The following is a 27,439-nucleotide window of genomic DNA, read 5'->3' as shown; positions in this document are numbered from 1 at the left end:
GAATTCATTGTTAAACTGATCAAAATAACTTAGCTTCCTGGAACACTTACCTATCTGTACATGATAAAGGGTAGAAAACACCACTGCAAGGAATGTAGTTGAGTACTTCCCAGCATTGACAATATGTGGAAATACCAGTTTAGTGTCACGGTAGCGACGCAGACATTGAGCAAATCTGAACCAAGCTGGGAGACAGGCAACAATAGCACGGATCCCATACATGCGCTTGGTACACACTTGGGGTCCTGTAAAATATAATGCATAGGAAATGGCTTCAGACATTAATGATAAATTGACAATGTTTAAGGTGGTTGCACTTTCCAAATTTTTAAATTCAGTTTTGTGTGAGGCTAAAGTTTATGTCAAGTAGGTGTCATTACTGATCTGAAATAAAATATTCTAGAAGTTTTCAAACAAATGTGGTTTTATCAAGATTTGTTCATTTTTATTAAATAATCTGCACCTTAGTTGTCATCACAAAACTTCTGAAAAAATCTCAACCCTTATCCACGGTTCATACAGAATTCTGAATGATAAATTCAAATACTTTTCCAAAACTTTCAAAGACCACAAACATAGATTTCCAAGACCTATTTTCACTAACATTTTGTATACAAGTTATGTTATATGAGAAAATAACAAATGTAGAATACTACAATATTGTTTAATGATGAAATGAAACTGAACAGGTCATCAAAAGAAAGCAACAAGGAAAACTCGACTACATCCAAATCTAACAACCTTGGACAATTGTTTGTGTGATTATGGAAAGAAATTAAATTGTTTGGGTTTATTCAATTTTCAAAGACTTTTAAAGACCTCAGGTTAATCTGCTCAATTTTCCCAAACTTTCAAGGCTTTGAAAATGCTACCTCGTTTTTCCCAAACTGTTAAAGACCTTAAAAGACCTTATGAACCCTGTTATCAATGTTTTCAATGGCAGCTAGGGACTAAAATGGACCCTGATCTTTGGACCCTAACAAGAACTGCTTTCTTTCTTGTCTCAAATGCACGACATCCAGTAAGTCTGGTTAAAGAAGGTGATAAAGAATTCATTATATCATGCAGAAACCATGTTACCTTGACATTTGTCCTTTTGACCCCAAATCAATAGTTATCTTTCTTGTCAACATATACAACCCCTTTACAAAGTTTGGCATACAAGTAAGGTTATTGTGTGGAAACATTTTTCCTTTCTTCTGATCATGTGACCACAAGATTTGGCCTTTCGAACCCAAGTTCCCCATAAAATCAAGCAACTTAAAAAGCCTTCTAATATAATGTACATACAAACAGATATACATCATACTAATATACTTTGACTTAAAGTGGGCATATAACAGGTTTATTCAATGTCACTGATGTGTGAAACATCAGTCATATCAACCTACATTTGGTTTAGTGTTGCAATTATCAAGAGGGATACACACACAAAGTTGTAAGACCCTTCTACAAAAGGTCCAAAACATTTTAAAGGTGTGACAAATGGACACAAGTTAGATGGAGAAAGACTGTATACCCCTCCTGCATAAATATGTACCTGCAAAAAAACAGAGACCCTGATCTGCCATAGTATATAAGGCACCTGCAGATCAGGTTCTATGGTGTTTGTTCTACCGATTATTCCAAACAAACTTCATTGACCCAGATCTGCTGGCACATGAATCTATCGCAGATCTGGGTCTGTGCTTTTTACAGTTGGATTTGAGTGTGTGTGATTTGGATTTTTAACATAGCTTTAACAATTTTGCATTCATATTACTTTGATGTCTGCAGTGTGGCAGTTTATAATGCTGTCTAGCACTTGGGCATCATACCACAGACATAACATAATGTCCCACCCAGTCACATTATCCAGACACCAGGCCGACCAGTCTTAACATTAATCTCTTAATTCTGAGCACCTAGCGAGGCAACTGTAAGTACCATTTTTATAAGTCTTTGGTATGACTTGGTCAGGGTTTGAACCTGCAACCTTTGCATCCGAGGCAGATGGTCTAACCACTAGGCAACTGGAGCGTTTGTAGTTGTATTTGAGTTATAATCGAGTATATATGGTAATAATTCAACACTTACTGTCTGGGCCATGCCAATCCACTTCAAATGCATAGAAGCAGGCCATATATTCAAAATCCAGCAGGACTGTGGAAAGGCTATTCAACTGATCTGCCAGCCAAAAATCAGCAAAACCCACATGGTGAAATGGTGCTGTGAAAATACGGAACTGAAATAGAAAGTACAGTTGTAGCTTACTAAATGTAACTAACATAAAAACAGTGGAAAATAAGCCTAATATCTCACTCTACAAAACTGAGGTCAAAGTTTAAAATTTAAATACTGCATATTTTCACTTATAAGTCAGTTCCAACTGTAAACAACATCAACCTTGATGTGATGCAACATATATTGTTTGTTCTACTGATCCCTCCTAACTGCATCATCCCAGATGGTTTGGTGCATTATGTAATGCCAGACCTGGGTCTATGCATCGTCCCAGATGGTCTGGTGCATAATGTAATGCCAGACCTGGGTCTATGCATCGTCCCAGATGGTCTGGTGTATTATGTAATGCCAGACCTAGGTCTATGCATCGTCCCAGAGGGTCTGTGCATCATCCCAGATGGTCTGGTGTATTATGTAATGCCAGACCTGGGTCTATGCATCGTCCCAGAGGGTCTGTGCATCATCCCAGATGGTCTGGTGTATTATGTAATGCCAGACCTGGGTCTATGCATCGTCCCAGAAGGTCTGTGCATCATCCCAGATGGTCTGGTGTATTATGTAATGCCAGACCTGGGTCTGTGCATTGTCCCAGATTGTCTGGTGCATAATGTAATGCCAGACCTGGGTCTATGCATCGTCCCAGATGGTCTGGTGCATTATGTAATGCCAGACCTGGGTCTATGCATCGTGACAGACAGTCAGGTGCATTATGTAATGCCAGACCTGGGTCTATGCATCGTGACAGACAGTCAGGTGCATTATGTAATGCCAGACCTGGGTCTATGCATCGTCCCAGATGGTCTGGTGCATTATGTAATGCCAGACCTGGGTCTATGCATCGTCCCAGATGGTCTGGTGCATAATGTAATGCCAGACCTGGGTCTATGCATCATCCCAGATGGTCTGGTGTATTATGTAATGCCAGACCTGGGTCTATGCATTGTCCCAGATTGTCTGGTGCATAATGTAATGCCAGACCTGGGTCTATGCATCGTCCCAGATGGTCTGGTGCATTATGTAATGCCAGACCTGGGTCTATGCATCGTGACAGACAGTCAGGTGCATTATGTAATGCCAGACCTGGGTCTATGCATCGTGACAGATGGTCTGGTGCATAATGTAATGCCAGACATGGGTCTATGCATCGTGCCAGATGGTCAGGTGCATTATGTAATGCCAGACCTGGGTCTATGCAGCCCGCAGTTGGACAAGGCTTGTAAGAAATACATATGATACTACGATTTTGAAGGAAAGGAAAGTGGTACTCTCACCCTTATAGGGTAAATAAAAATAGATTGCCACAATGAGAGTGTTAAAAATCTTATTTTCAGTACACCTGACCCCATGGATGAAGAATATGACAAGGTGTTTTCACTAAAAGACTTTAATGATGTCTTCTTTTTCCTGAATGAAAATGGTGCCAAGCTGACATACAATATGTGTACCACAGCTAATTGGAAAATGATCTTATCACTGAAGAATGTCAGAGATAGTTTCAATGCTTGACAGTTAAAAGGAAGAAATGGTATTAGCTTCAATTCCTGGAAATTCCCTTTGCCTAGAAGAACTTCAGTCCCTCTGAGGACTTGTGTTCAAATTGTACTATTTAATTTCCTTGAAAATGACATGGAACAAGGTATCATGATTTGTACAACCATCTGTTGGACCTGTCCATATTTTGGCATTTTGTGATAACAAGATGGCCACTGTGGTCACACACTGGACATTAGATCAGCACCATTTTATTTAGGACCAAATAGACATCATAAGAAATCTTTTATGTGAAAACCCCATAATATGACCATCCAATCAGGAGCCGTAGCCACATCAATTTCATTTAGTACCAACAAGATAAATAATTTCAGATGAACAGTAATATTAAACTTGAGCTAACGGATGGAAAGATGACGAGTGACAGATACTAGACAATGGCCATAAGCCTGAATCTGACGGATGAAGGTACGGGAAACGTGCTAGAATCTGAGGGATGAAGGTATGGGAAACGTGATTAAATCTGAGGGATGAAGGTATGGGAAACATGATTAAATCTGAGGGATGAAGGTATGGGAAACGTGATTAAATCTGAGGGATGAAGGTATGGAAAATGTGATTAAATCTGAGGGATGAAGTTATGGGAAACGTGATTAAATCTGAGGGATGAAGTTATGGGAAACATGATTAAATCTGAGGGATGAAGGTATGGGAAACGTGATTCAATCTGAGGGATAAAGTTATGGGAAATGTGATTAAATCTGAGGGATGAAGGTATGGGAAACGTGATTAAATCTGAGGGATGAAGGTATGGGAAACGTGATTAAATCTGAGGGATGAAGGTATGGGAGATGTGATTAAATCTGAGGGATGAAGGTATGGGAAACGTGATTAAATCTGAGGGATGAAGGTATGGGAGATGTGATTAAATCTGAGGGATGAAGGTATGAGAAACATGATTAAATCTGAGGGATAAAGGTATGGGAAACGTGATTAAATCTGAGGGATGAAGGTATGGGAAATGTGATTAAATATCAGGGATGAAGGTATGGGAGACGTGATTAAATATCAGGGATGAAGGTATGGGAAACGTTATTAAATCTGAGGGATGAAGGTATGTGAAAAGTGCCCGAATCTGAGTGATGAATATACGGGAAATGTGATTGAATCTGAGGGATGAAGGTATGGGAAACGTGATTAAATCTGAGGGATGAATGTATGAGAATTATGAATGAATCTTTGGGATGAACGTTTGGGAAAAGTGCTTATATCTTAGGGATGAATGTATGGGAAAAGCGCTTATATATGATGGATGAATGTATATGAAAAGTGCTTGAATCTGAGGGATCAATGTACAAGAAAAATGCTGTAGTCTAAGTAATGAATGTAAAGGAAAAGTTCAAGATCTGGCTTAATGATGACAATTTAAAGGCTTTTCTATTTTTCATAAACTGCAGCCATATCTGATGGTGGATTGGCATGATAAGTTTAGGTACATGCAAGATGAAACAGTTGGCCCAGTGCTCTCTTATTTCACACAAGAAAGTACTGTGCCTTGTTTTAATTCAACATCAATATGTCCCTTTTTTGGCTATTACTTTATCGATTCACTGTTGTTTTTTCTGTTTAAAGGGCAATGTAAAATAGTTTGAAAACAGTTTCAACAGTATTTTATATGACTGCCTTTTGTGTCAAATCTAATAATTATTTATGTTTGCAATTATGCTTCAGACAAAGATTCCTGCATGAAAATCCAAGCATCTGTGGCCCAATAATGAGCAAATGTTACTCTGTGCAAGTTTTTCAGCAGACTGCTAGTAAACAAGTTTCATATTTCATCCTATGAAACTAGTAGATGAGTATTTTAACCTAATTAGTAATCCATTTCAACAGAAAACCGATTTAAAAGTTACTGTCTTTGGAAAAAATGGTAAATTCAACAATTTTACTGAAGCAAACTAAAAACATTTAAAAATGTTCTATAATTATTCTGACCTCTCTGCTCCTACTTTGCTCTGTAAATCACTTAACCCAAAATGTATAGTCTTGTGTGTACAAACGTAAGGCCTTGAAGCCAAGATACTTTCAGACAAATCTGGTCAAACTATGCTGAGTGGTTCTGAGAAGACATCTCTTAACAGTGACAATATTTGTACTTCGTCTGTAACAAATTTAAAGGCCTTCACACCAAGCTGCCTTCTGCTGGATGATTGGCACTATCAGTATAAATAAGAAAGGCCTTTATACCAGATTCATTTCTGTCATAATCTGGTTCAAAATGGTTCTGTAGTTTTTCTCTCAAGAAGTTGAAAACAGCAACAGTGGGATGACAACACACAATATACACAAAGCCATACCATCAGCTCGCTTGAACTTACCACTAGGTGACAGAGATAAAAGCTAGTGGATTACTGACAAGTATTTTGAGAAGCCACATCCGAGAACTGTGGTGAAGTATCTTAATGGGATTGATGAGGTACAGGATCATGAACCCTGCCATTCCTAGTGGGAATACATAGCCCGATACATCCATATAACTGCTGAACAGGTACAACAGGACACTGATGGACCAGATCACAGCCAGGAAGGTTGCCAACTGAAACAAAATATATTAAAATGTTTCTAAAATTTATTCATCTCTTACTAATATGACCCATGAATTGTGTATCATGAGTACAAACATTATTACAACAAAAGAATTGACATGTGGATCTAACTTTTCTATATTTGTGCAAAATGTACATGAAATAGAAACACTGGTAACATTTAATCAAAGACAAAAGAGTATAAGTCCCTACTATTCCTCCTCGATCCTGATCTACAATATTTTAAACATTCTAAAATGTGTAATTGTTATTGTTACAAAAATAAAAGAGGAAGGAAATGACAAGATAGGACAACTGTTGTTGAATTCCTAAATTGTCCATTTTTCTGTTAGATAAAAATAAATGTGACAGAAGAGAAAGGTCAGCTTAGGATAGATGAGATTTGACAAATTTGGTTTTACTTCAAATCACGAGGTTATGCATGGACCCAATTTTTAGCATGCAAATGGACAAAAGTAACTGTTGAACAAAATTCTTTTTTCTATATTTTGAAATAAACAAAATATCTCATCATATCAGTCCTTTCATTCTAAATGTATGTGCCAGATGTTTAAATTCTTAATTATTTACCTTCATTCACATGTGTTCAGGTGTTGTAATTACTATATATATTTGCTAATACATTGAGTCAATCTGCCAAACAAAACAAACAATGATCCACATCTGCCATAGCATAATGCACCTGCAGATCAGGATCTATTTTGCTTGTCCTACTGCTTACTCCTACAAACTGGACAAACCCAGCTCTGCTGGCAAATTATGCAATGGCAGATCTGGGTCTGTGCAGTTTGCAGTTGGCCATGTCTTAAAAGCAAGTATAGTTGGTACTATATGCCATATCAATACTAATAGAAATACAATAAAATTTAAACTAAAATGTCTTGGTAACAGAATATTAAAAAAACTTTTATATATGCAGTCTTTAGTTCAGATCAGAAAGATTTCCATTGGCCCAAATTTTAGCATTTATATGGATAAAAATAACTGTTGAACAAAATGCCTTTTTCTATATTAAAATATGCACATCATCTCGTCACATCAGTCCCTGTAGCACAAGTATTTTTATTCTTTCTTAGTAATCATTGCCTAGATTGTATTCTTGGCGGTCTTCATCACATTTGATCACAACACTTAGGAGAAAGTATATTATTACTGGATCCAGGTTCACTCTACAGTCAGATCAAGTGTTCTTCAGAGTGGAAGATGTCCTTTCAGTGTATGCATTGGAATGTTGCAATGTCAGTATGACTCTACTGGATCCACCAAGAAGTTGAAAATGTTTCCTGCCTATGGGTAGATTCAAGCTGCAGACTGCTTACTAGAACTGCTAAGGACTGGCATTATAAGTGTCACAATCTGGCGAGTAATTCTTAAAATCGACTTGATAGGATTGACAGAAAGAATATTCATGTTTCTTTGAACCAGATTCCAACCAGTGAAATTCCTGTTTACATTCAGTATTGAATTTTGTGTGATATTTTTGGTTGATAAGATTTTGGTGTTTTAACATTGGGAAATAATTCATGCTTAGATATCTTGACAAATTTTAGATACCAAAGCCAAACCATATTGTGTTATGCCACTACAGCCTTTTAGTAATGATGAATCCTACCATTATTAATTAACATCTGTAATCCTTTAATTACTTCTGACCATGCATAATATAATCAACCTAAACAAACTTAAAACACTGAAGCCAAACCAATGCTGCTTAATGCCAAACCCACAACCCAGTGCTACTGATAGCAGCCAACCTGATGCTACTGAGAGGAGCCAACCTGATGCGACTGAAAGGAGCCAACCTGGTGCTACTGAAAGGAGCCAACCCAGTGCTACTGAAAGAAGCCAACCTGATGCTACTGAAAGGAGCCAACCTGGTGCAACTGAAAGGAGCCAACCTGGTGCTACTGAAAGGAGACAACCCGGTGCTACTGAAAGGAGACAACCTGATGAGACTGAAAGGAGCCAACCTGGTGCTACTCAAAGGAGCCAACCCGGTGCTACTGAAAGGAGCCAACCCGGTGCTACAGACAGGAGCCAACCCGGTGCTACTGAAGGAGCCAACCCAGTGCTACTGAAAGGAGCCAACCTGATGTGACTGAAAGGAGCTAACCTGGTGCTACTGAAAGGAGCCAACCTGATGTGACTGAAAGGAGCCAACCCAGTGCTACTGAAGGGAGCCAACCTGATGCTACTGAATGGAGCCAAACTGATGTGGCTGAAAGGATCCAAACTAATGCTTCTGAAAGAATCCAACCTGATGTGAGTGAAAGGAGCCAACCCAGTGCTACTGAAGGGAGCCAACTTGATGCTACTGAAAGGAGCCAAACTGATGTGGCTGAAAGGAGCCAACCCAGTGCTACTGAAGGGAGCCAACCTGATGCTACTGAAAAGAGCCAAACTGATGTGGCTGAAAGGAGCCAAACTCATGCTGTGGCTGAAAGGAGACAAACTGATGCTGTGGCTGAAAGGAGCCAAACTGATGTGGCTGAAAGTATCCAAGTTAAATACTTTATGCTGCTTTTTGTAAAGCAACCATCATTTGTTAATGTCTTTAATCATTTCCAAATTACTGGTGATTACACACAGTATAATTCACTGATTATGTTTAAGTCATTGTCCAATTAGTACTTAAAGTGCCATTCTGAGCCAATTCACATTCACATGATCACAGGAAGTCTTTACCTTAAATATACTACATTGGAAATTGGGTGTGAAAAACAATTAACTGGAAAAATTTCAGTTTTAGAATTATTTTAATAATAACTTTGAGTAAATGGGTGATTTCAGGGAATGATGTGAGGGATGGGGGAGACACCTTTCCCTCTGGAAGGAAAACTCTCCCAGCCAGAATGCATGTTCTCAGTGAAGCATATATGTTTTTTAATCAATATTTTGAATTGATTTTGTCTTTATAATTATCAGCTGTTAATGTGATGATATTGGACCAAGTCTGAACCGAAAGCTGCTTTGTTTTCAATTCTGATGTAACATGCTGCCTGAAAAACACTGAGAATGGCTTGGATGAAGTACTTACTGGATATGGCATGTTTGTGACTAAACGAAATAACCTGGACTAGTAAATATTATAGTTAAATTTCCTCTATGCTGGTTGAAGCCGTAGTAGCTAAGCTGGCCAGTGTAAGACTCATAATTCAAGTGCCATGGGTTTAATTTCCACTTTTCCTCTCAGAAAAGTAGATAAATAGATAAAAATTTGAAAGTATATGTTTTGTTGTTTTGATGGTCTCCCTGAAGTAGACTCAATGAGTTATATGTCTGGAAACTGTATAACGTCATTAGTCCAAAACTAATTTCTTATCCACTTGTGCAAGAGTATATGAAGTGACCACACAATCCAGACAAGACTTAGCCTGAATTAATTGAGGCAACATATAGTTGTTTGTCCTTTGAGACTATATCAAATATATACTTAGAAAGAAAAAAAATACATTGGTAGCTTGATGTATTTATATCGTACATTGGTATTTTGTTAAAGTTGTTTGAAATGTGAATTTCTCTACTTGATTCAAGTAAACAACAAAAAATAAGTGGCTAAAAATGAATAAATAAACATAATTGACCTTCTGGCATCACATAAAGATTCTTTATTTCCTAATCACTTGTTTCATTATTTGATGTCTCACTTAAGAAGATACCTAAAGTTAATCAATATTTATAACATGCACTTAGCAAAACAACACTTTCGTCATTGGACGTATCTAAATTGTACCTCTGCATATTTTTAAGGCTGACTGAAACAGGAACAATGCCATTTTTAACATATCAAAGTACAAGGTTAAAAGATAATACAAAAATAAAACAACCAATAAAACCCACCTTAATTGTAGTCTCATTCATTTTTGTAAAAACAAAATGGCAATGTGGTTTTTCATTATATTTTGCAAATGATGAGCTTCTTATTAGGACCTTCATGTGTAATAATTTAAATGATTTTCAAACAAATACAAAGCGCTATGTATGAAAAATATAATACAATTAAATAATTATTACTTTATAGATGGATTGTGTACAAAAAATTAAAGGATGTGAAAATTGTATGAAATACGGTATTGAACATCTATAATCAAGACAGATGTTCATAGCATTTTATTGTCCAATCATTATCCAATTAGTGCCCTTTATAGAGAATTTTTATGCATAATTAAAAAATATATTCAATATGTACCTGGTTTCTATTATTATATTTTGTTGATAAAACTGTCACAAAGTAAACTAAGATGAAGCCCCAGTGCTAGACATCACAATAAACTGCCATACTGCAGTCATAGTAGTGATATGACTGAAAAATTGTTAAAGCTCCATTATAAACCTAAATCATACACAAACATAGCTACTGTTTCAATGGCACTCCCTCACTACAAAAAGCCCTTCGTTATAATCACTGCTAATAACTGACTACTACAGTACCTATTCTTACATTCCATTTATCACACACAAAAACTGCATGTAAAAATCCATTATGAGTCAAAATTCACTACCTCCATGAGCTGTTGATGAGACAGATGGCGCCTTGGATCGATCTCAAATATCAGCACATGGTTAACTCCAGAAGACCGCCAACCGTATGTATTTATGCCAAGGAGGAAAATATCCAGAATGATCAAAAACATACCACGATACATCCGCAGTGCAGGCTCCCATTTCTGACTCTGGGGACTGAACACGGCTAAAACAGAGAGTAGACCCTGCAGTTAATAAATTACTTGAATAAAAAAAGGACATGTGGGAACCACAATAAAAATCCAGTGATAATCGTGAAGTTTCATAGTTATAGCAAAACATTAATTCAAATGTGCAATTTTTTAAAAGTCTACTTCTATTATAGTAAAGTTATCAAATGTAGAATCTGAATTCATTTTCATTGTTCAGATGTTTAATTACCTTGTCCTAGATCCAACTTTCAGTGGGTATTTTCAACAACAACAATTCTGTACAAAGTATTTATAATACCTCCACTTGCCTGACTGTTCCACTGTCTATTATTCAAATACGTCCTGAAGCATTGAATAGAATTTCAACAAACTTGTTATTTTAATAGTCTGTCTAAAGGAGAGGTGTTCTCTATGACCATAACCTCTGAGGCTCATCATCAGCAATTCAAATACACTAAAATGTAAACTAAAATGTCATTTGGTAACAAGATATTTCACATTTTATTTATATATATATATGCAATCATAAGATCGCTCTCTATGTACATATGTATGTATATGTGTGTGTGTGTGTGTGTGTGTCTATGTCTCTCTCTCTCTCTCTCTCTATATATAAAAATATCAAAATTGAGGTAACAATTTCTGCTTATTGTTGTTGTTGGGGTGTTCAGTGACTTGCATAAATGAGAAAGGTAAGTAATATACTGAAAGTCTTAAATCATTTTCAAGAGAAAAAGCAGCCTTGATAGGCAGAAGAGATAGATTTTCTGCTAGTGTAATGATGGAGACCTAACAGTCACATGTCTTCTGGGTGGCCCTTTACATTTTAAGTACCCACTAAGTGTGTAAAAGAAAATTTATTTATGTCCATCAATAAGATACTAGCATGCACACAAATATACATTGTGAAAATTAGAGGATTAGAGAATACTTTGATTGATGGTAGAACAGACACCAACCTGCCAAAATGACGCCGACAATTAACACTGAGAAGAGACCAGAGAAGTAGCCTACTCTGAATGTAGTCATCGGATTTTGCTGTGAAAGAAAATGCATAAATATTTTACTAGGAAGATAAACTTATAAATTTAATATTTATATAAATGTCATGGATACATTTATGGATATTTATATTTGGATAGGGACTGAAAAATGTCCTGCATGCACTAACAATACAAAACACCAAAAATCTGTCTTTAATCCACTTTTCATCTTTATGTGCAACAAGTGATCACAACTGACCTGAATTTGCTCTCACGCAGTGACACTGGTATATTTTGTCTAAATATGACATTTTTGAGATATTCTTTCCCTGATATAAAATACAAGATATGGCAGCAAATTTTGTCATATGAAACAGAGAGTGGGAGAGCTACAGTTTCATTAGTTCTTTAAATTTTTGATAGTGAAAGGGGGTACAACTGTTGGGCCCTTGATTTCCTGGTTTGTGTCAAATATGGAACTTAGCAAAAACTGGCATCCCAAAAAGAAAGTGAATAAGTAAATTTTGTTTAATAAATTCATTCTTTTCAAAATCAAAATAAGTAGTACTGACATAAAATCATCATACACCAAAATTAAATGCACGCGAGCCTGGTGGCATTTTTATAGCAAAAATGAGTTAATTAGTGTAATTAAAACTGGAAGCACAACAAATTAATTTATTTTTGTTTCAAATTCTGTGGCACTCAACCACTTAAATATTCGTATATTTACCTTGCATTGATTCTGATCTATCCTTCCTGCATTCTTTCCTTTTTTAATTAATCATTCCATGTAATTTACATCTAGTGAAAGATTAAACATGCAGTATACAAATGAGACACACACAGAGTCTGAATCAAGACAAATCAATGCCCACATGTGTTTGTCCTTGGTTGTCATCCATTAGCACTAATTTGTGCGCTGTTTATCTATTTAAATGGATGAGGAAGTTACAGCTGTTAAGTCAAAAAGGATACCAGCAAAATTTCATACAATTTTCTTAATCTGAACAATCTACATGAAATCAAGGAGAAATGCTAAGGAGGTCAAAAAAAATATAGGTGAATTTCTAAATTACTGCTTAATGGACCAGTTGTGCCATAACTGATATAGATGTGGACTTTGATGCAGAATTATCAGAAAAACCATAATGATTCACCAAGTATTTGACAACAGACCCTGAAACAGGTAATTTTACCATAACTCCATTTCATCTTTTTTTGTTGATTATCACAGAAATACATTCAGGTTTTGCATATATGACTTTCATCCATTGTTTCCCTTTGTTGTTGCTCATTTGGATTGAAATGGAAATGCATTTAATGAAGATGGCTTTTCTATTTTCAAGAGAGATAACTATGGTATTTGTATCATGTCGTATTAAATGTATACTGTAAAGCAATAGCATATGTATAAAAATGCAAAGACAACCACAAATAGAATATAGTATATAACATACACTGCAATAAGTAAAAATACATTTGAGGATTATTTCTCAAGAAATTGTCTTATTTCCATTGATTCAAATAAAGACAGTACAAATGTAACCACTAGAGATGATGTCATTACATCAATGGCAGTTGCTTTGTATGTCTGGTCAAACAAGAACAATGTTATGCCTGTGTGAAATCTGGATTACCATTTCAATAAAGGCTTTCAACCTTGGAAGGTTAGTATCAGATGCATTCATAATTTCATTTGCATTCATTCTGCATTGTGTTCTTTGTGCATTGTGTTCATTCTAATTTTGTATTGATTTGGCAATTTGTTTCTGTTTTCATTCTGCATTATATCTGCATTCCTTTTGCATTTTTTCTGTACTGTGTTTTGGGTTCATTTTACAAAACATTTGCATTAATTCTGCAATTTGTTCGTTTAAATTTTGCATTTTACCTACATTCATTCTGATCGTTTTTGTGTTCATTTTGCATTTTGTGTTCATTCTGCATTACATATGCATTCGTTCTTCACTGTTTTATTTGCATTTTACATGCATTTATTCTGTACTGTGTTTTGGGTTCATTTTACATGCATTTATTCTGTACTGTGTTTTGGGTTCATTTTACATGCATTTATTCTGTACTGTGTTTTGGGTTCATTTTTTGGGGTTCATTTTACATGCATTTATTTTGTACTGTGTTTTGGGTTCATTTTACATTACATTTGCATGAATTCTACAATTTGTCTGCATTCATTCTGTAGTGTGTTTTTGTTTGTCTTCATTCTGCACTGTGTTCATTCTACATTGTGTATCCATTATTTTCTTTGTGTTCTGCATTTTGTTTGCAATCATAATGCACAGTGTTTGTTTTCATTCTTCATGTTGTTTGTATCCATTCTACATTTTGTTTGCATTCATTCTGCATTTTGTGTAAATTCTGCATTAGATTTACAATCCATTTTCATATCATTGGTTGTTGTTGTTGTTCTAGGGTTCAACGCCATTTTTCAGCGCAAGATACGCTATACATGGCGGCCAGTATAACTGGTGGAGGAAGAACCCTGGAAAACCCAGGGAAGAACCACCAACCCATGAGAAGCTACTGGCAAGCTTTCCCACGTACCCACGCTAGCTGTGCCTTGGACTAGAATCCACGCAGACTGAGGTGAGATGGCAGTGATCCGGAACGGTGAGCGTTTTCGACTACTCAGCCACTCGGGGCCCCCTCATATCATTGGTATTATTACCCATTTTAGGTTTGGTACATTAAGTAACCTCCAATATATGTTACCTGATCTCCCAAAGGCGGCACCCTCAACCTCTTCATGGCCCTTTGTCGGTTTCCTCCCTCTAGCTCACTTGTCACACTTTGCTGGAATAAAACCATAAGTATATGAGAAAACTTTATTTATTTCCTGTGTCTGCATGCAACTCTATACATCCATAAGAAAAAAGGGATCTGAATTCAATGACTGATTCTAGTATAGATAACCATTTCTAGTGGAAGCAATAATGCTTTTTAAATTCCAACAAAGCCAATACATCAACATCCACATAACAGACACTAATTTTTACAAAAATCTATCAGCAATACTTACATGAGACTGATGGCAACATACATCTGGACTATTTTGACTGTTGGCAACTGACACTGTGACTATTCTGACTGATGGCAACTGACAATGTGACTGTTTAGACTGATGCCAAATGGCATTATGACTGTTTAGACTGATGCCAAATGACATTATTACTGTTTAGACTGATGCCAAATGACATTATGACTGTTTAGACTGATGCCAAATGACATTATGACTGTTTAGACTGATGCCAAATGACATTATGACTGTTTAGACTGATGCCAAATGACATTATTACTATTCAGACTAAAACTGCAAATACTAAGGCTGAATGGTAGCTGACTAATAACACTGACAACTGACATGATTGCTCTGACTAATGGCAACTAATACCATGACTGATAATAATTAACATTGTGACTTCTAATACTGACAGAATGAAAGCTCAGACTAATGCACACTGAACAGCCCTATTAGGATCCCACTGCCAACCTCCATTGCATGAGGAAAGGGATAGAAAAGGTGCCCTGCATATTGCCTGCTTCACCTTAACCCTGGTCAGCATACCATGGCTGACTGGGATCCCACCTTGGTGGCAAAAAATTTGACATGATGACAAAGATGATGCATGGACTGTGTACACTCTAATGGACAGTACATCAGCAGAGAAGAAAGAGAGAAAAAATAATCTAGTTCCTGAAGACCTGGCCTGATTCAGCAGATATTGGCCTAGAGGAACTTGATTAACTAAGGCAGGACTTAAGTACGAACCAGCTATCTTTTCAAGAGTCAGCAAAGTAAGAAAGAGCTACATGAAGCTGGTATTCAGTTTGCCATCAAATCACAGCTAGTCAGCAAGCTTACAAATCTCACAAAGGGCATGAATAAGAAAAATCTGAAAGACTCCCAGTGTCACAAAAAAGACATGTAACTATTATCAGCAGTTATGCACTCATCATGACCAATCCAGATGAGATCAAGGGCAAATTTTATAAAGACCTGGAGTCTCTTATCGCAGAAGTACAAAGGCAGACAAGCTCATCATCCTTGGTCACATCAACGTTGGAGTTAACACACATCACCAGACATGACCAGGTGTCAATGGCAAAAAATGGCATTGGCAAATGCAAGAAAAAAAGATTCCTCCTACTGGCAAATCATGTTAAAAATGACCTCCTAATCACCAACACAATCTACCACCTGCCATACTACAATAAAAAAGCATCAAGGTGTCCCAATTCAGTCATACCTTTTCCTAGCTATCTGCAAATCAAGCTGTAACAAATTTTTTAAAGCCACTGACAATCGTTAATGGAAAGTTCTGATTACATAGAGCTTGCCACCACCACAGTGTTAACTTTGCAAAACCTACCTCTACTTCCTTTATCTGCAGATCAACTTCCTTGTTGGTATAGAAAGGAGCCGTTTCCACATGTGTCTGTCTCCATTCCATTCCTCTGCTTGTTTGCATTAGCTGTAGCAAAATAGAGAAAAGATATGAATATTAGTTACATTCTATAAAAGCTGACATTTTTATTCTAGTGTATTTAAATGGCTTCAGGGAAACTGATACCCTCCACCAGCCTGTCCATCCATCCTTCCATGTGTAATTGCATATCTTTCTAAACCACTGGGTGTACATCAACCTGAAATTGCATATCCTTCTAAACAAATGGGTGTACAACCATCTCTAACTACATAATTACCCTTCTAGAACACCATGCATACATCCAATAAACATGGTTTAATATTTTTTCCAAATGCATTAACAGTATAATTTTTGGATCACTCCCTTGGGATCCTAGAATAAGACCAAAAGAAAATGTAATAAAATGTCAGTTACATTTTGGACAAGAAATGTATTATAACTCAATGGTCAAACTAAGTAACAGAAAAGAGCGAGTTTTGTAAAATTCAACAAATAATTGATTTTCCTAGAATACAAAGTGAAAAATTTAAAGAGAACTTACAGTAATGTGAATTAAATCCCAAATAGTCCAAAATGTTTTATCAACAGTCCTGATGAATAAAGTTCTAATTAAATTCCAGTCATGTTTGAAGCATTGATGGCATTAATGTGCCTTTAGTGGCCTGTGACACAGTGATGTGACATGACATGGTGATGTCATAAGTTTTTCGATGAATCAAATATAACCCACAATGTCCTTGTGATGTGATAACATGACAAGGTGATGTGACAACAATTCTTTGATGAATCAAATATAATCCAGGATGTCCTATGGTATCCAAAATGTTTTACTGCAAAAAGTTTCATGAAATCACTATATGTATCCTTGAAATCATTATATGTATCCTGAAATCATTATATGTATCATTGAAATCATTATATGTATCCTTGAAATCATTATATGTATCATTGAAATCACTATCCTTGAAATCATTATATGTATCCTTGAAATCATTATATGTATCATTGAAATCACTATATGTATCCTTGAAATCATTATATGTATCCTTGAAATCATTATATGTATCATTGAAATCACTATATGTATCCTTGAAATCATTATATGTATCACTGAAATCATATGTATCATTGAAATCACTATATGTATCATTGAAATCATTATATGTATCCTTGAAATCATTATATGTATTCTTGAAATCATTATATGTATCCTTGTAAGCTCAGCAAACCTTACCTTGTCATGTTTCTTCAGAATTTTTCTGAAGCCAGTGAAATTGAGTGTCTGGTAGTTTTGTAGGAGAATGAGACTTAGGTAAAACTCGCTGAATGCCAGCTTCAGGTCATGAAGTTTTCGCGTATTAACCATTTCCTTTTTCTCCTTGTCTTTAAAAAATGTGTAAACTGCACTGCCACGTCTGCGCCTCAAGCCGGAGTCTTTGTGTTCATGTTCATTGAATGCTGCAAGTTCGGCTTTAAGACTAGCATACTTTCTTGTGGCTTCAGAAATTTTTTCTGTGAACAAAGATAAGAAAAATATTAAGTCATACATAGGGATCTTGAGAGGAGAGAAGAGTTCATGAAACTTATGGTAATAGCAGAATGATATTACGTGCTCATCTATGCTTAGAGAAAATGCATATTTAATTTTAATCATTCAATGATTACAAAGTTACATGTGGACTGAATTAAACTTTCCAAAGTAGTCACTCTATTTTGACCTCTAAAAAATAATATGATAAAGTATCTAGTGTACCAGAAAAGGATTGTACAATGAAATCATCTGTCCCTGGTGTCACTCCTATACGTCTTTAGCCACTACCCATCATTAACAAGTACTTTCTTTCATTATTCCACTCTTTCTTCCATTATTATACTCAATATCTAAAGTTCTTCTTTCCAACAAATACAAGTTTCAATTATTAATAAATTATATATTTCCGCATATTTCTTTGTAATGAAAAAATTGTAATACCCTAATTTATTTATAAAATCTCTAAAACAGACCACACTTGACCTCTGTCCGTCAGATCCCAAAATCTTTCATTTTACTTATTATCCTAAGTGAAAGCCATCCACTTATTTGGTCTATGAATTTGATCTCAAACAAAAGTTATTTTTCTTAAAAGCATTGTGAAGATACATGGCTGACAACAAAAGTCACAGTAATCTAGAGCTGACAGATTGACTCCAAAATCAATAGGCTTCTCCTTTATCCCATGTGTAAACCATCCAAAAAGTTTGTTCCCAACAAATGTTATTGTGTGGAAACCAATTTGCTTCCTTCGATGTGTGATCTTAAACTCTAACCTTCCTCCTTCCTTACTCCAACATGCTTGCCATCCACAATGTCTTGTCCAGACATGTTATAGACATAATGTTACTGTGTAGAAACCATTCTTCTTTTGGCCACAGTGAACTTGATCTTTGACCCCCATATAAATTTTCTTCCTTACCCAAAGTGCAAGCCATCCACAAAATCTGGAAATTGTACTTGGCAGAAAACTTATATTATTATGAAGAAACCATTTTTCTCTACGCAGTTACGGCAATCTTGGCTTTTGACCTTTAGACACCAAAAATCAATAGGGTTCATCAATACCCCAAAAGACTAGTAACTGTAGATGGTAGAATAACTGAATCATTACCCATTTTCTTTCCAGTCACAGTGACCCATACATGAAAACCCTTGACGAGGAAAAAGTGTAATCCAAGTGGACAAAAAGAGGAATCCAAGCAGAAAAAGAGGAATCCACATATAACATGCTAAAAATTCAATAAACAATGATTTATTTGCCATTCTCGTCTGTTAACATCCTTTACTGCTTCAAGTTTTCATATGTAGTACTTTTAGCTTTCGAAAGCAACAGATTTTCATGTTGCATTTTAAAACACTTTGTACCAGCTAAGACCATGAATGTTTTGCACACCAGTAGAGCACAAAGTACTGGGTTACTGAGCCTGGATCTGAATTCACTTTTATTTTTGTTAACAATGCTGAACAATCTCTCACAGTCAGCATTAGAATGGTAAAGAACCAATATTCCTTTCATAACCTGACAAAGAAGAGGAAATTTATATCTTCCAGTGATTGTGTCTTTTAGCTGGGAAATAAGGTGCCCCTGCACATCAACTCTATCTGCATTAAGTATATTGTCAGGTAGAATCCCAACTTTATACTTCAGGAATTCTCCTTCCAGATGATCCAAGGTAGACAAGGATGGTAACAGAAAGGGATAACTCTTGACAAAGAATCTAACACTTTTAAAGTTTTTTGACAGTCTCTCATTTACATCAGCAACTGAAGCATTTAAAAGCACTTCATCTCCATAGGGGAATTTCTGGAGCATGTAATCACCGGCTGTAGCATAATAATCTCTAACATTATCATAAAACACCTTCACAGCTAGAGTAGAATTGAGTTCAATGAATTCTCTTGCTTCTGCACAAATAGCAAATCTTTATTATCTTTCTGTTAAGAGCTCAGTAAATAACAACTCTGCACTTATAACACTCATGTCTGCACTTTAGTTCTGCTGTAGATAAGAAGTTACCTTAGTATTGGAGTTCGTAAGACGAGCTAATTCGATGTGTTTCTTTGTTTTCAAGTGTTTCTCCAAATAAAATTTACCACCATGCCCAATATTAAAATCGTTTCTGCACAGACTGCAATGAGCATGATGCTGCCCTGGAATACAGGGACTCGTATTGTTGCTTAAAACTGACCTGTCATACAACTTGCTTACCTCCTACCGCAGAAGAACTCGATAACTGCCTGCGTTCATTGCTTGACAAACATGCCCCAGCTACCAAGTGCAGAGTATCAATTCAAAAGTGTTCTCCATGGTATAGCAGTGTTAGGGACCAGCTTCGCACTGCTAAAAGAGACCGCCGTAAAGCTGAGAGGCTCCGGCTTTCCACCAGACTCACTATTCATAAGCAAATCTATGAAGTCGCTAAGAAGAATGTCACAAATATAGTCCATGCAGCGAAATCAGCCCACTACACTACTAAGTTCCAGCTGCAAAGAGCTCTTCGAGATTACTAACATGCTAATGTCAAGGAACAAATTTACACCACTTCCAACTACCTTCTCTCCAGTCGACCTTCCGGACATGTTTGAAAATTTCTTTCGTGACAAAGTACAAACCATTAGAGATAAGCTTGACACCACAATTTCAACTGACTCGTCATCACCATACAGTTGGGATACAGAATTTGAGCGGCAACCATTAGCAGCATTTAAACCTGTCTCTATGGATTTCGTACATACAATCCTGATGAAGAGTGCACCAAAGTCATGTGAACTTGATCCAATTCCAACATCACTGCTGCCTGAATGCTTAGATCCAGTATTGCCTTCACTAACTGATGTTATTAACACATCTCTCTCATCTGGGGAATTCCCATCATTTTTCAAAACTGCCACTGTAAAGCCTCTACTGAAGAAACCAACACTAGACCATAACAATTTAAAGAACTACTGCCCAGTTTCTAATCTCCCATTCATATAAAAAATCTTAGAAAAGGTTGTTCTATCCCAGCTTGTATCTCATCTAAATTCAAACAGTCTTTTTAGCAATGTACAATCTGCATATCGCCCTTGCCACAGTACTGAAACTACTCTTCTAAAAGTAGTTAACAACATTCTCTCTGCGTTGGATAGCGGAAAGATTACAGTCCTCACCCTCCTTGATTTATCTGCAGCATTTGACACAACAGACCATGATATATTACTTCATCTTCTCCAGCATGTATTTGGCATTCATAATACAGCCTTACTGTGGTTCAAGTCCTACTTGGTCAACATGACACAAATTGTATCTGCAAATGGAATACACTCCAGCCCAGTTGATCTATGTTGTGGTGTTCCACAGGGGTCTGTTCTTGGACCTGTTCTCTTTATTCTGTACACTCAGTCGCTCTCAAGTGTCATAGATCTTCATCCAGTGTCTCACCAATTGTACTCTGATGACACCCAAATATACAAATCTAGCCACCCAACTGAAGTTGATGCTACCATCCAAGGTGTAGAGAGGTGCATTTCTGATGTGAAATCATGGATGACATGTAACAAGCTGCAGATGAATGATGATAAAACTGAGGCCATTCTGATCACAACACAAAGACTTTCTCATTCACATCCTTTACCTCAAACAATAAATATCAGCAACACCAACATTAAATTCACACAATCAGTATGAAACCTAGGTGTTACTCTGGACAGTACTCTCACATTGCACCAACATGTCATGAACATATGCAAGGCTGCATATCTTGAGCTTAGACGCATCAACTCAATTTGCAAATATCTTTCAGTTGATGCCACTAAAACAATTGTATGTTCATTAGTACTTTCAAGACTGGACTATTGTAACTCAATTCTGTCTGGTTCATCTCAATATCTACTCCAGAAACTTCAAAACACAGCTGCTTGGATCATACTTAGAGTACCACGATCAGAGCACACCTCCTCACTGCTCTGTACCCTACACTGACTATCCATTCGATCCAGAATCAAACATAAAATTTGTTCTCTGTGCTATGTTTCACTGTCTGACTCTAGTCCAACACACCTATCCGATCTCACCCATGTGTACACACCAGCAAGAAACTTACGCTCCTCTTCTGACAATCGTATACTCATTATTCCCACTATGAAAACAAAGTCATATGGACAGTGTTTTTTTGCACACCAGGGCCCAGCAACGTGGAATGAATTGCCCACTGAACTTAGACACAAAGACACAGTGGTGATCACTGTGTCTTTGTGTCTAAGTTCAGTGGGCAATTCATAAGTGAGTTTTGAGAGCCCTCTTGAATGTGATATTCAAGAGGGCTCTCAAAACTCACTTATTTCGACTGCAAGAACAAACTTAAAGACCTAATAATGTTTCCTACCTGAAATATTCTCAGCATGTTTTTTATTTTTTTAATGTTTTTCTAATTTCATGGTGTTTGTTTTTTTAAAAATATTGTTATATGTTTATTATCTTATTGGTATTGTATAATGTTGTAAAGCGCTTAGAGCTTCTAAAGATTAGGCACTATACAAAGTCCTCATTAATATTATTATCATTATTATACATGTACTATATAGTACACGTACGACAGGTCAATTTTAAGCAACAATATGAGCCCCTGTGCACGAGAATGGAACACTGTATTATGCCATTCATGTATTCATCTTTGAAGGATTTGTTGTTTTTTTGTGTCTTTTTCTGATCCACCTGTGAAATTCTTTGAAAAAATATATGTGCTCTAACACAAACATCGACTAGAATACATCTGAAGACTTTTAGCGCCAAATAGTAAAATTATTTCCACACGGCCTGCAATAGACATCACATGATGCTGCCCTCATCTTTGGAGGATTCTGTTATTTTATGTTTCATTTAGTTTTGGCCTTTTTCTAATCCATCTGTGAAATTATTTGAAAGGAGATATTTTTGCTCTCATACACGCATTGACTAACATAAATTATACTTTTTAGCACCAAATACCTATAGACTGGTTCTGTACTAAATATAATTAGAAAAAAGAATCTGCAAGTAAAGATTAAAAATTAGAAAACCAGTCTGTTCTCTCCTCACTAAGCTATACAGCTGCTTTAAATAGAATATGCAGTCGAAAGATTGAAAGTAGAACCAGCATGTTTCTGGGTATAAGGATAGTTGCTATAAACAGAACATAATATGTTAGAAAAGTGCACGGACAAGTGTACTCTTATATTGTAGTTATGTAGAAGCCGTCTTTTCTAAAATACGGTCTGTGGGATTAATGGGATGTTAATAAGAGCGAGAAAACAAACAATTGATTCTTTTTGGAAGGTGGATACATCGAAAAAGCGTAATCCATATACGTTTACGCATAAGGCGTAATTTAGTCAAAAAAAGCATAATGATTACGCCAAAAGCGTAATGGTTGGCATGTATGGTGACCTTAACATTTGACCACAAAATTTATAAGGTTCTTCCCAACCCCAAAGTCAAGTCATCTCAAAAGTTTGATCATGACAGATGGTGGACAACTCAAGTTATTTTCAAGATTTTTTTTTAATGGTCAGACATAATAGCTTTATATGCTCCACCTTATGCCACTCATATAGAAACCAAACAACTACATTATGAGATAATTTCAGTTTCAAGAAACAATTGTTAAGTCCACATCTGCATTTATAAGTAATTGGTCAATTTACTCTGGTACAAAGATTTTTAACACTTTATTTTAGTTCCTGTACCTGAAATGCTAAAAAGAAATGGCAATAGCCTGCAGATCAGGGTACTTTTAAATCTAGATCAAGTACCTCTCATATTACAAGTGAGCTGCCCATTGGACCTGTCCAAAACAAAAGTGTTACCTCATTTGCTTGAAAGAAATCTTGAGCACACCAACAAAATGCTGCAGTTTTATTTTGAAGTTCTTAAAAGATACTGGCAAATTATTAATAATCTGCTCTTAGCTTGGCCTGAACTTTAAATCTCTCCAAATTATGAAGATGTCTGCTTAATTGTAAAAACTAAAAACTTTGTGTGTACAAAGTGAAGCACACGAACTATGAATGGAAAACAGTAATACAGTGAAACTCGAAACCTTAACCTCAGAATACTGGAATCCCCTCCAGACCAAAATGTATTAGTTCCAAATTTTCCCTTCTTTAATTTTCATCATTTTCTTCTCAGTTAATCAAAACCTCTCAACTATGAATACTGAAACAAATTTCGATCCAAATTTCAATTTTATGCTTAAAAACCAAAAATTCAAAGTCCTGACACATGCTGGAACAGATTAATTTATTAAAATCAGAATCCAGAAAATGTCCCAAGGGTACAAAAGGTTAAAACGATACATGAGATGCACTCCAGCTGACAAAAGGTTAATCAAATCTTCACACCAAAGAAAAACAGCTTGCTTTTAAAGTGAATTATTAATAGCTAAATGCCTGTTGGTATGTCATTTTAAATAGACTATTTATCTGCCGAATTGTGACTGAAGCTAGTCGTATTTATACATGATCAACAGAACATTGTTTTGCTTGCTATTTTTAATTAATATCAGGGCTTAATTAACCAGGCAGGTGTCCTTGATTTAAATGCTTTTGGGTGGAGACAGACAAAGCAGTAATCTAAAAGTCAGATTCACTCAATGACATGATTCTCATACAGAGATTAAAAGACTTGGCAGCTGCCAGAGAAAGCATTATTTGGCTATGGCACAAGAATTAACACAAGCCACATTAGTTAAAGAAAGATTAAGAAAGAAAAAAGACAATGTTGCAAGCTTTCTTCCAACCATGCTCTCAAACTGTGAATATCATGAACTATACAGGATATTGAATCATATTTCTAATATATGAATAGTAAAGTTATAAAAGCATCTCATTCCTGTGACAAGGACTGTATGTGACACCTGTATTTATCCATGCGACAGGATGTAATTTTCTCAAGAAGTGTATATTGTTCAGCTAATTCTTCGTTAAGTATATTTAAAAAAATAATATCTTTCCTGCTACACAAAATTACATCATGAAATGATTGCAGTATTCTGACAAGAGCCATGAACAACAAATAAATTGTATTTACAACAATTGTGGATATTTTTCCTTCTTAAACCTGCTGCATTTTGACCTTGAAATATGATAATCATGCATAAATCAGTTGTAAGAGACCATAATATCTGTGATAAATATGTGAGACTAACATACATGTACGTAGTGCCCCTGTAGACAGATCTGTTATTATGTGCATGAATGCATCTTTTTCCCCCACAACATATATAAATTCAGTATCAGTACTGTCTTAAGGAACAGACCATGGTTCGACAGCTGTTAGTGATCATTTTTGTTTTTACATGTTCATGCAGCAACTGCCAGAACTATACTTTCTTAAGCTTGAATTACTCTTTTATAAGGGGCCCCCAGTGGCCAAGTGGTCTAAAGCGCTCACCATTACGGATCACTACCATCTCATGTCTGTCTGTGTGGGTTTGAGTCTGGGCTTGGCCAAGGTGGGTACGTGAGAAAACTTGCCATTATCTTCCTGTGGGTCGGTTGATTCTTTTCGGGGTTCTCCAGGGTTCTTCCTCCACCAGTTATACATGGCCGTCATATATAGCCTTCCTTGTGCTGAAAAATGGCGTTAAAACCTACAACAACAACTCCTCTATAATCGTGCCATTGGGTGTCACAAGAAATTGTATGTTGAGAACTCATGCATGGGGTAAATACTGGAACTTGTAAAATTTTCTTTAACTTAAGTCAGGCACAAATGCATTTTTGTTAAGCTTTTTTTAAAAATTTGTTCTGTTCTCGGCAGGGAGTACTATACCACTTATTTTTATCTGATCATTAAAAAAAGTATATTGCACAAACTGAAACAGAAATCAAAGAGATGATTTCATCTGTAGATTCTGATAATGTATTATTGAGAAAAGACAATTAGATTCATTGTACAAAACATAGTGTTAATAAAGTTTGTCAGGAAGTGTCATTATGGTAATATTATCTCAAATTTGAAATGGCATTAGGTTCTATACAATATCTTCATAGAAATAACAAATGTTTATAATTAACTGAATGATCACATACTTCCAGTATCAAAAATTAAGCAAATTGCTTCCAAAAGAGATATCAATGCTGATAAATCAGTGCCAGTCTCTCTCTCCTATGTGTCAAATTTTTTTACAACATTCTTGCAGGGGTCAAAACCAGTAAGCCATTCCCATTTTATTGAGACCAGATCCACTAAACAGTGGTCAGCGGATGCAACTCGGTCTGGATACACAGAGATATGGCAATCTTTTTTATCTTCTCCACTTACAAATGCAAACAATGGAGAATAAAAATATTGCACAAGCTCTACTATACTGGTATACCTCGCCAAAACCCCAGCTTCACTACTAATAAGCACATGCAAAATATAACTATAACCTTCATTAAACAATAAATGCAACCACTAAATTTCCTGATTTGACAATATTTCTTTGATTGGACAGCAGTAAGTACATCCACTTAATATCCTAATTTGACAATTATTCTTGTGAGGACAGCAGTAGTAGGCACATCCACTAAGTATCCAGATTTGTCAAGAGGACAGTAGTATGCATAATAAGAAATAAACTTAGTTGGAAGTGATACTGAATACAGTCATTATGCTGACATTGAAAGTGAAGGAATAATGTATAGGTGATCAAACAGGTAAATGACTTGTGGTAAGTGGATTATATGCAGATAGATGATGGGTAGTGTTTAAGAAATGAGTGAGCAAAATAGATGAGTATGGATGAGGATGATAAATAAAATGAGCGAATGAGTAGTGAGTGCCATGAGTTGTAATAGGTACAAGATTGCATATCAAGCAATTTTCTACATTAGGCGGAGGTAAGTCAAATACTTACCATAGAAAAATGTGTTGATTTTGGCCAACTCCTTATCACAAAACTGAAAGAACTTCTCATCAAATCTGGCAAAATATCTCTGAATTATGCTCTGATCAGTAACTGAAATGAAGAATTTAGTAAAAACAAAATGCCAACGTACACTGACTAATATAAAATATTATGACAGCTTCATCATCGATAATGGAAAATACATGCATATTGTGAATCATATAAATGTAGCAATCATCATGAATATTGGTATCATAACCACCACAAATCAAAACAAGGCTCAGAAAATACAATAGTCCAATGTCTGGAACAAGTAAAAAAAACAGTAAGGCAAGTAACATTTTCCAGGACAATGTTTTTTAAAACTAGACAAGTCAGGCTAATGCACATTCCATAAACTGATCATTCAATAATGTTCATTTACTTCCTCTGAATGACATTTTCACATAGAGTGTCTTCTACATTATCAGTCATTCTAATGCAACATAGTCAATAGTGTCATCTACATTTTCAGTCATTCTAATGCAACATAGTCAATAGTGTCATCTACATTATCAGTCATTCTACTGTAACATAGTCAATAGTGTCATCTACATTATCAGTCATTCTAATGCAGCATAGTCGTGTCA

At 36.0% G+C, this 27,439-nt stretch overlaps 1 protein-coding gene across 2 annotated transcripts in view; it reads right to left on the bottom strand.

The window, feature by feature from the left end:
• LOC149780446 (solute carrier family 53 member 1-like) overlaps positions 1 to 27,439 on the bottom strand; it is an 86,313-nt gene that overhangs the window by 21,022 nt on the left and 37,852 nt on the right. For both annotated transcript variants that reach the window (XM_089937382.1, XM_089937383.1), the window contains exons 4-12: positions 26,820 to 26,921; positions 17,662 to 17,939; positions 16,371 to 16,472; positions 14,713 to 14,793; positions 11,956 to 12,034; positions 10,823 to 11,010; positions 6,131 to 6,310; positions 2,077 to 2,224; positions 51 to 245 (exon numbers count right to left, since the gene is read on the bottom strand). In XM_089937382.1, the coding sequence (XP_089793508.1) occupies positions 51 to 245; positions 2,077 to 2,224; positions 6,131 to 6,310; positions 10,823 to 11,010; positions 11,956 to 12,034; positions 14,713 to 14,793; positions 16,371 to 16,472; positions 17,662 to 17,939; positions 26,820 to 26,921 (1,353 nt within the window). The remainder of the gene's footprint in view (positions 1 to 50; positions 246 to 2,076; positions 2,225 to 6,130; positions 6,311 to 10,822; positions 11,011 to 11,955; positions 12,035 to 14,712; positions 14,794 to 16,370; positions 16,473 to 17,661; positions 17,940 to 26,819; positions 26,922 to 27,439) is intronic.

Source organism: Sinohyriopsis cumingii, chromosome 16 (assembly GCF_028554795.1).
Source record: "Sinohyriopsis cumingii isolate HCF-2022 chromosome 16, ASM2855479v2, whole genome shotgun sequence".
In the NCBI taxonomy this organism is placed as follows: domain Eukaryota; kingdom Metazoa; phylum Mollusca; class Bivalvia; order Unionida; family Unionidae; genus Sinohyriopsis; species Sinohyriopsis cumingii.
This window is presented reverse-complemented; position numbering and strand designations above follow the sequence as displayed.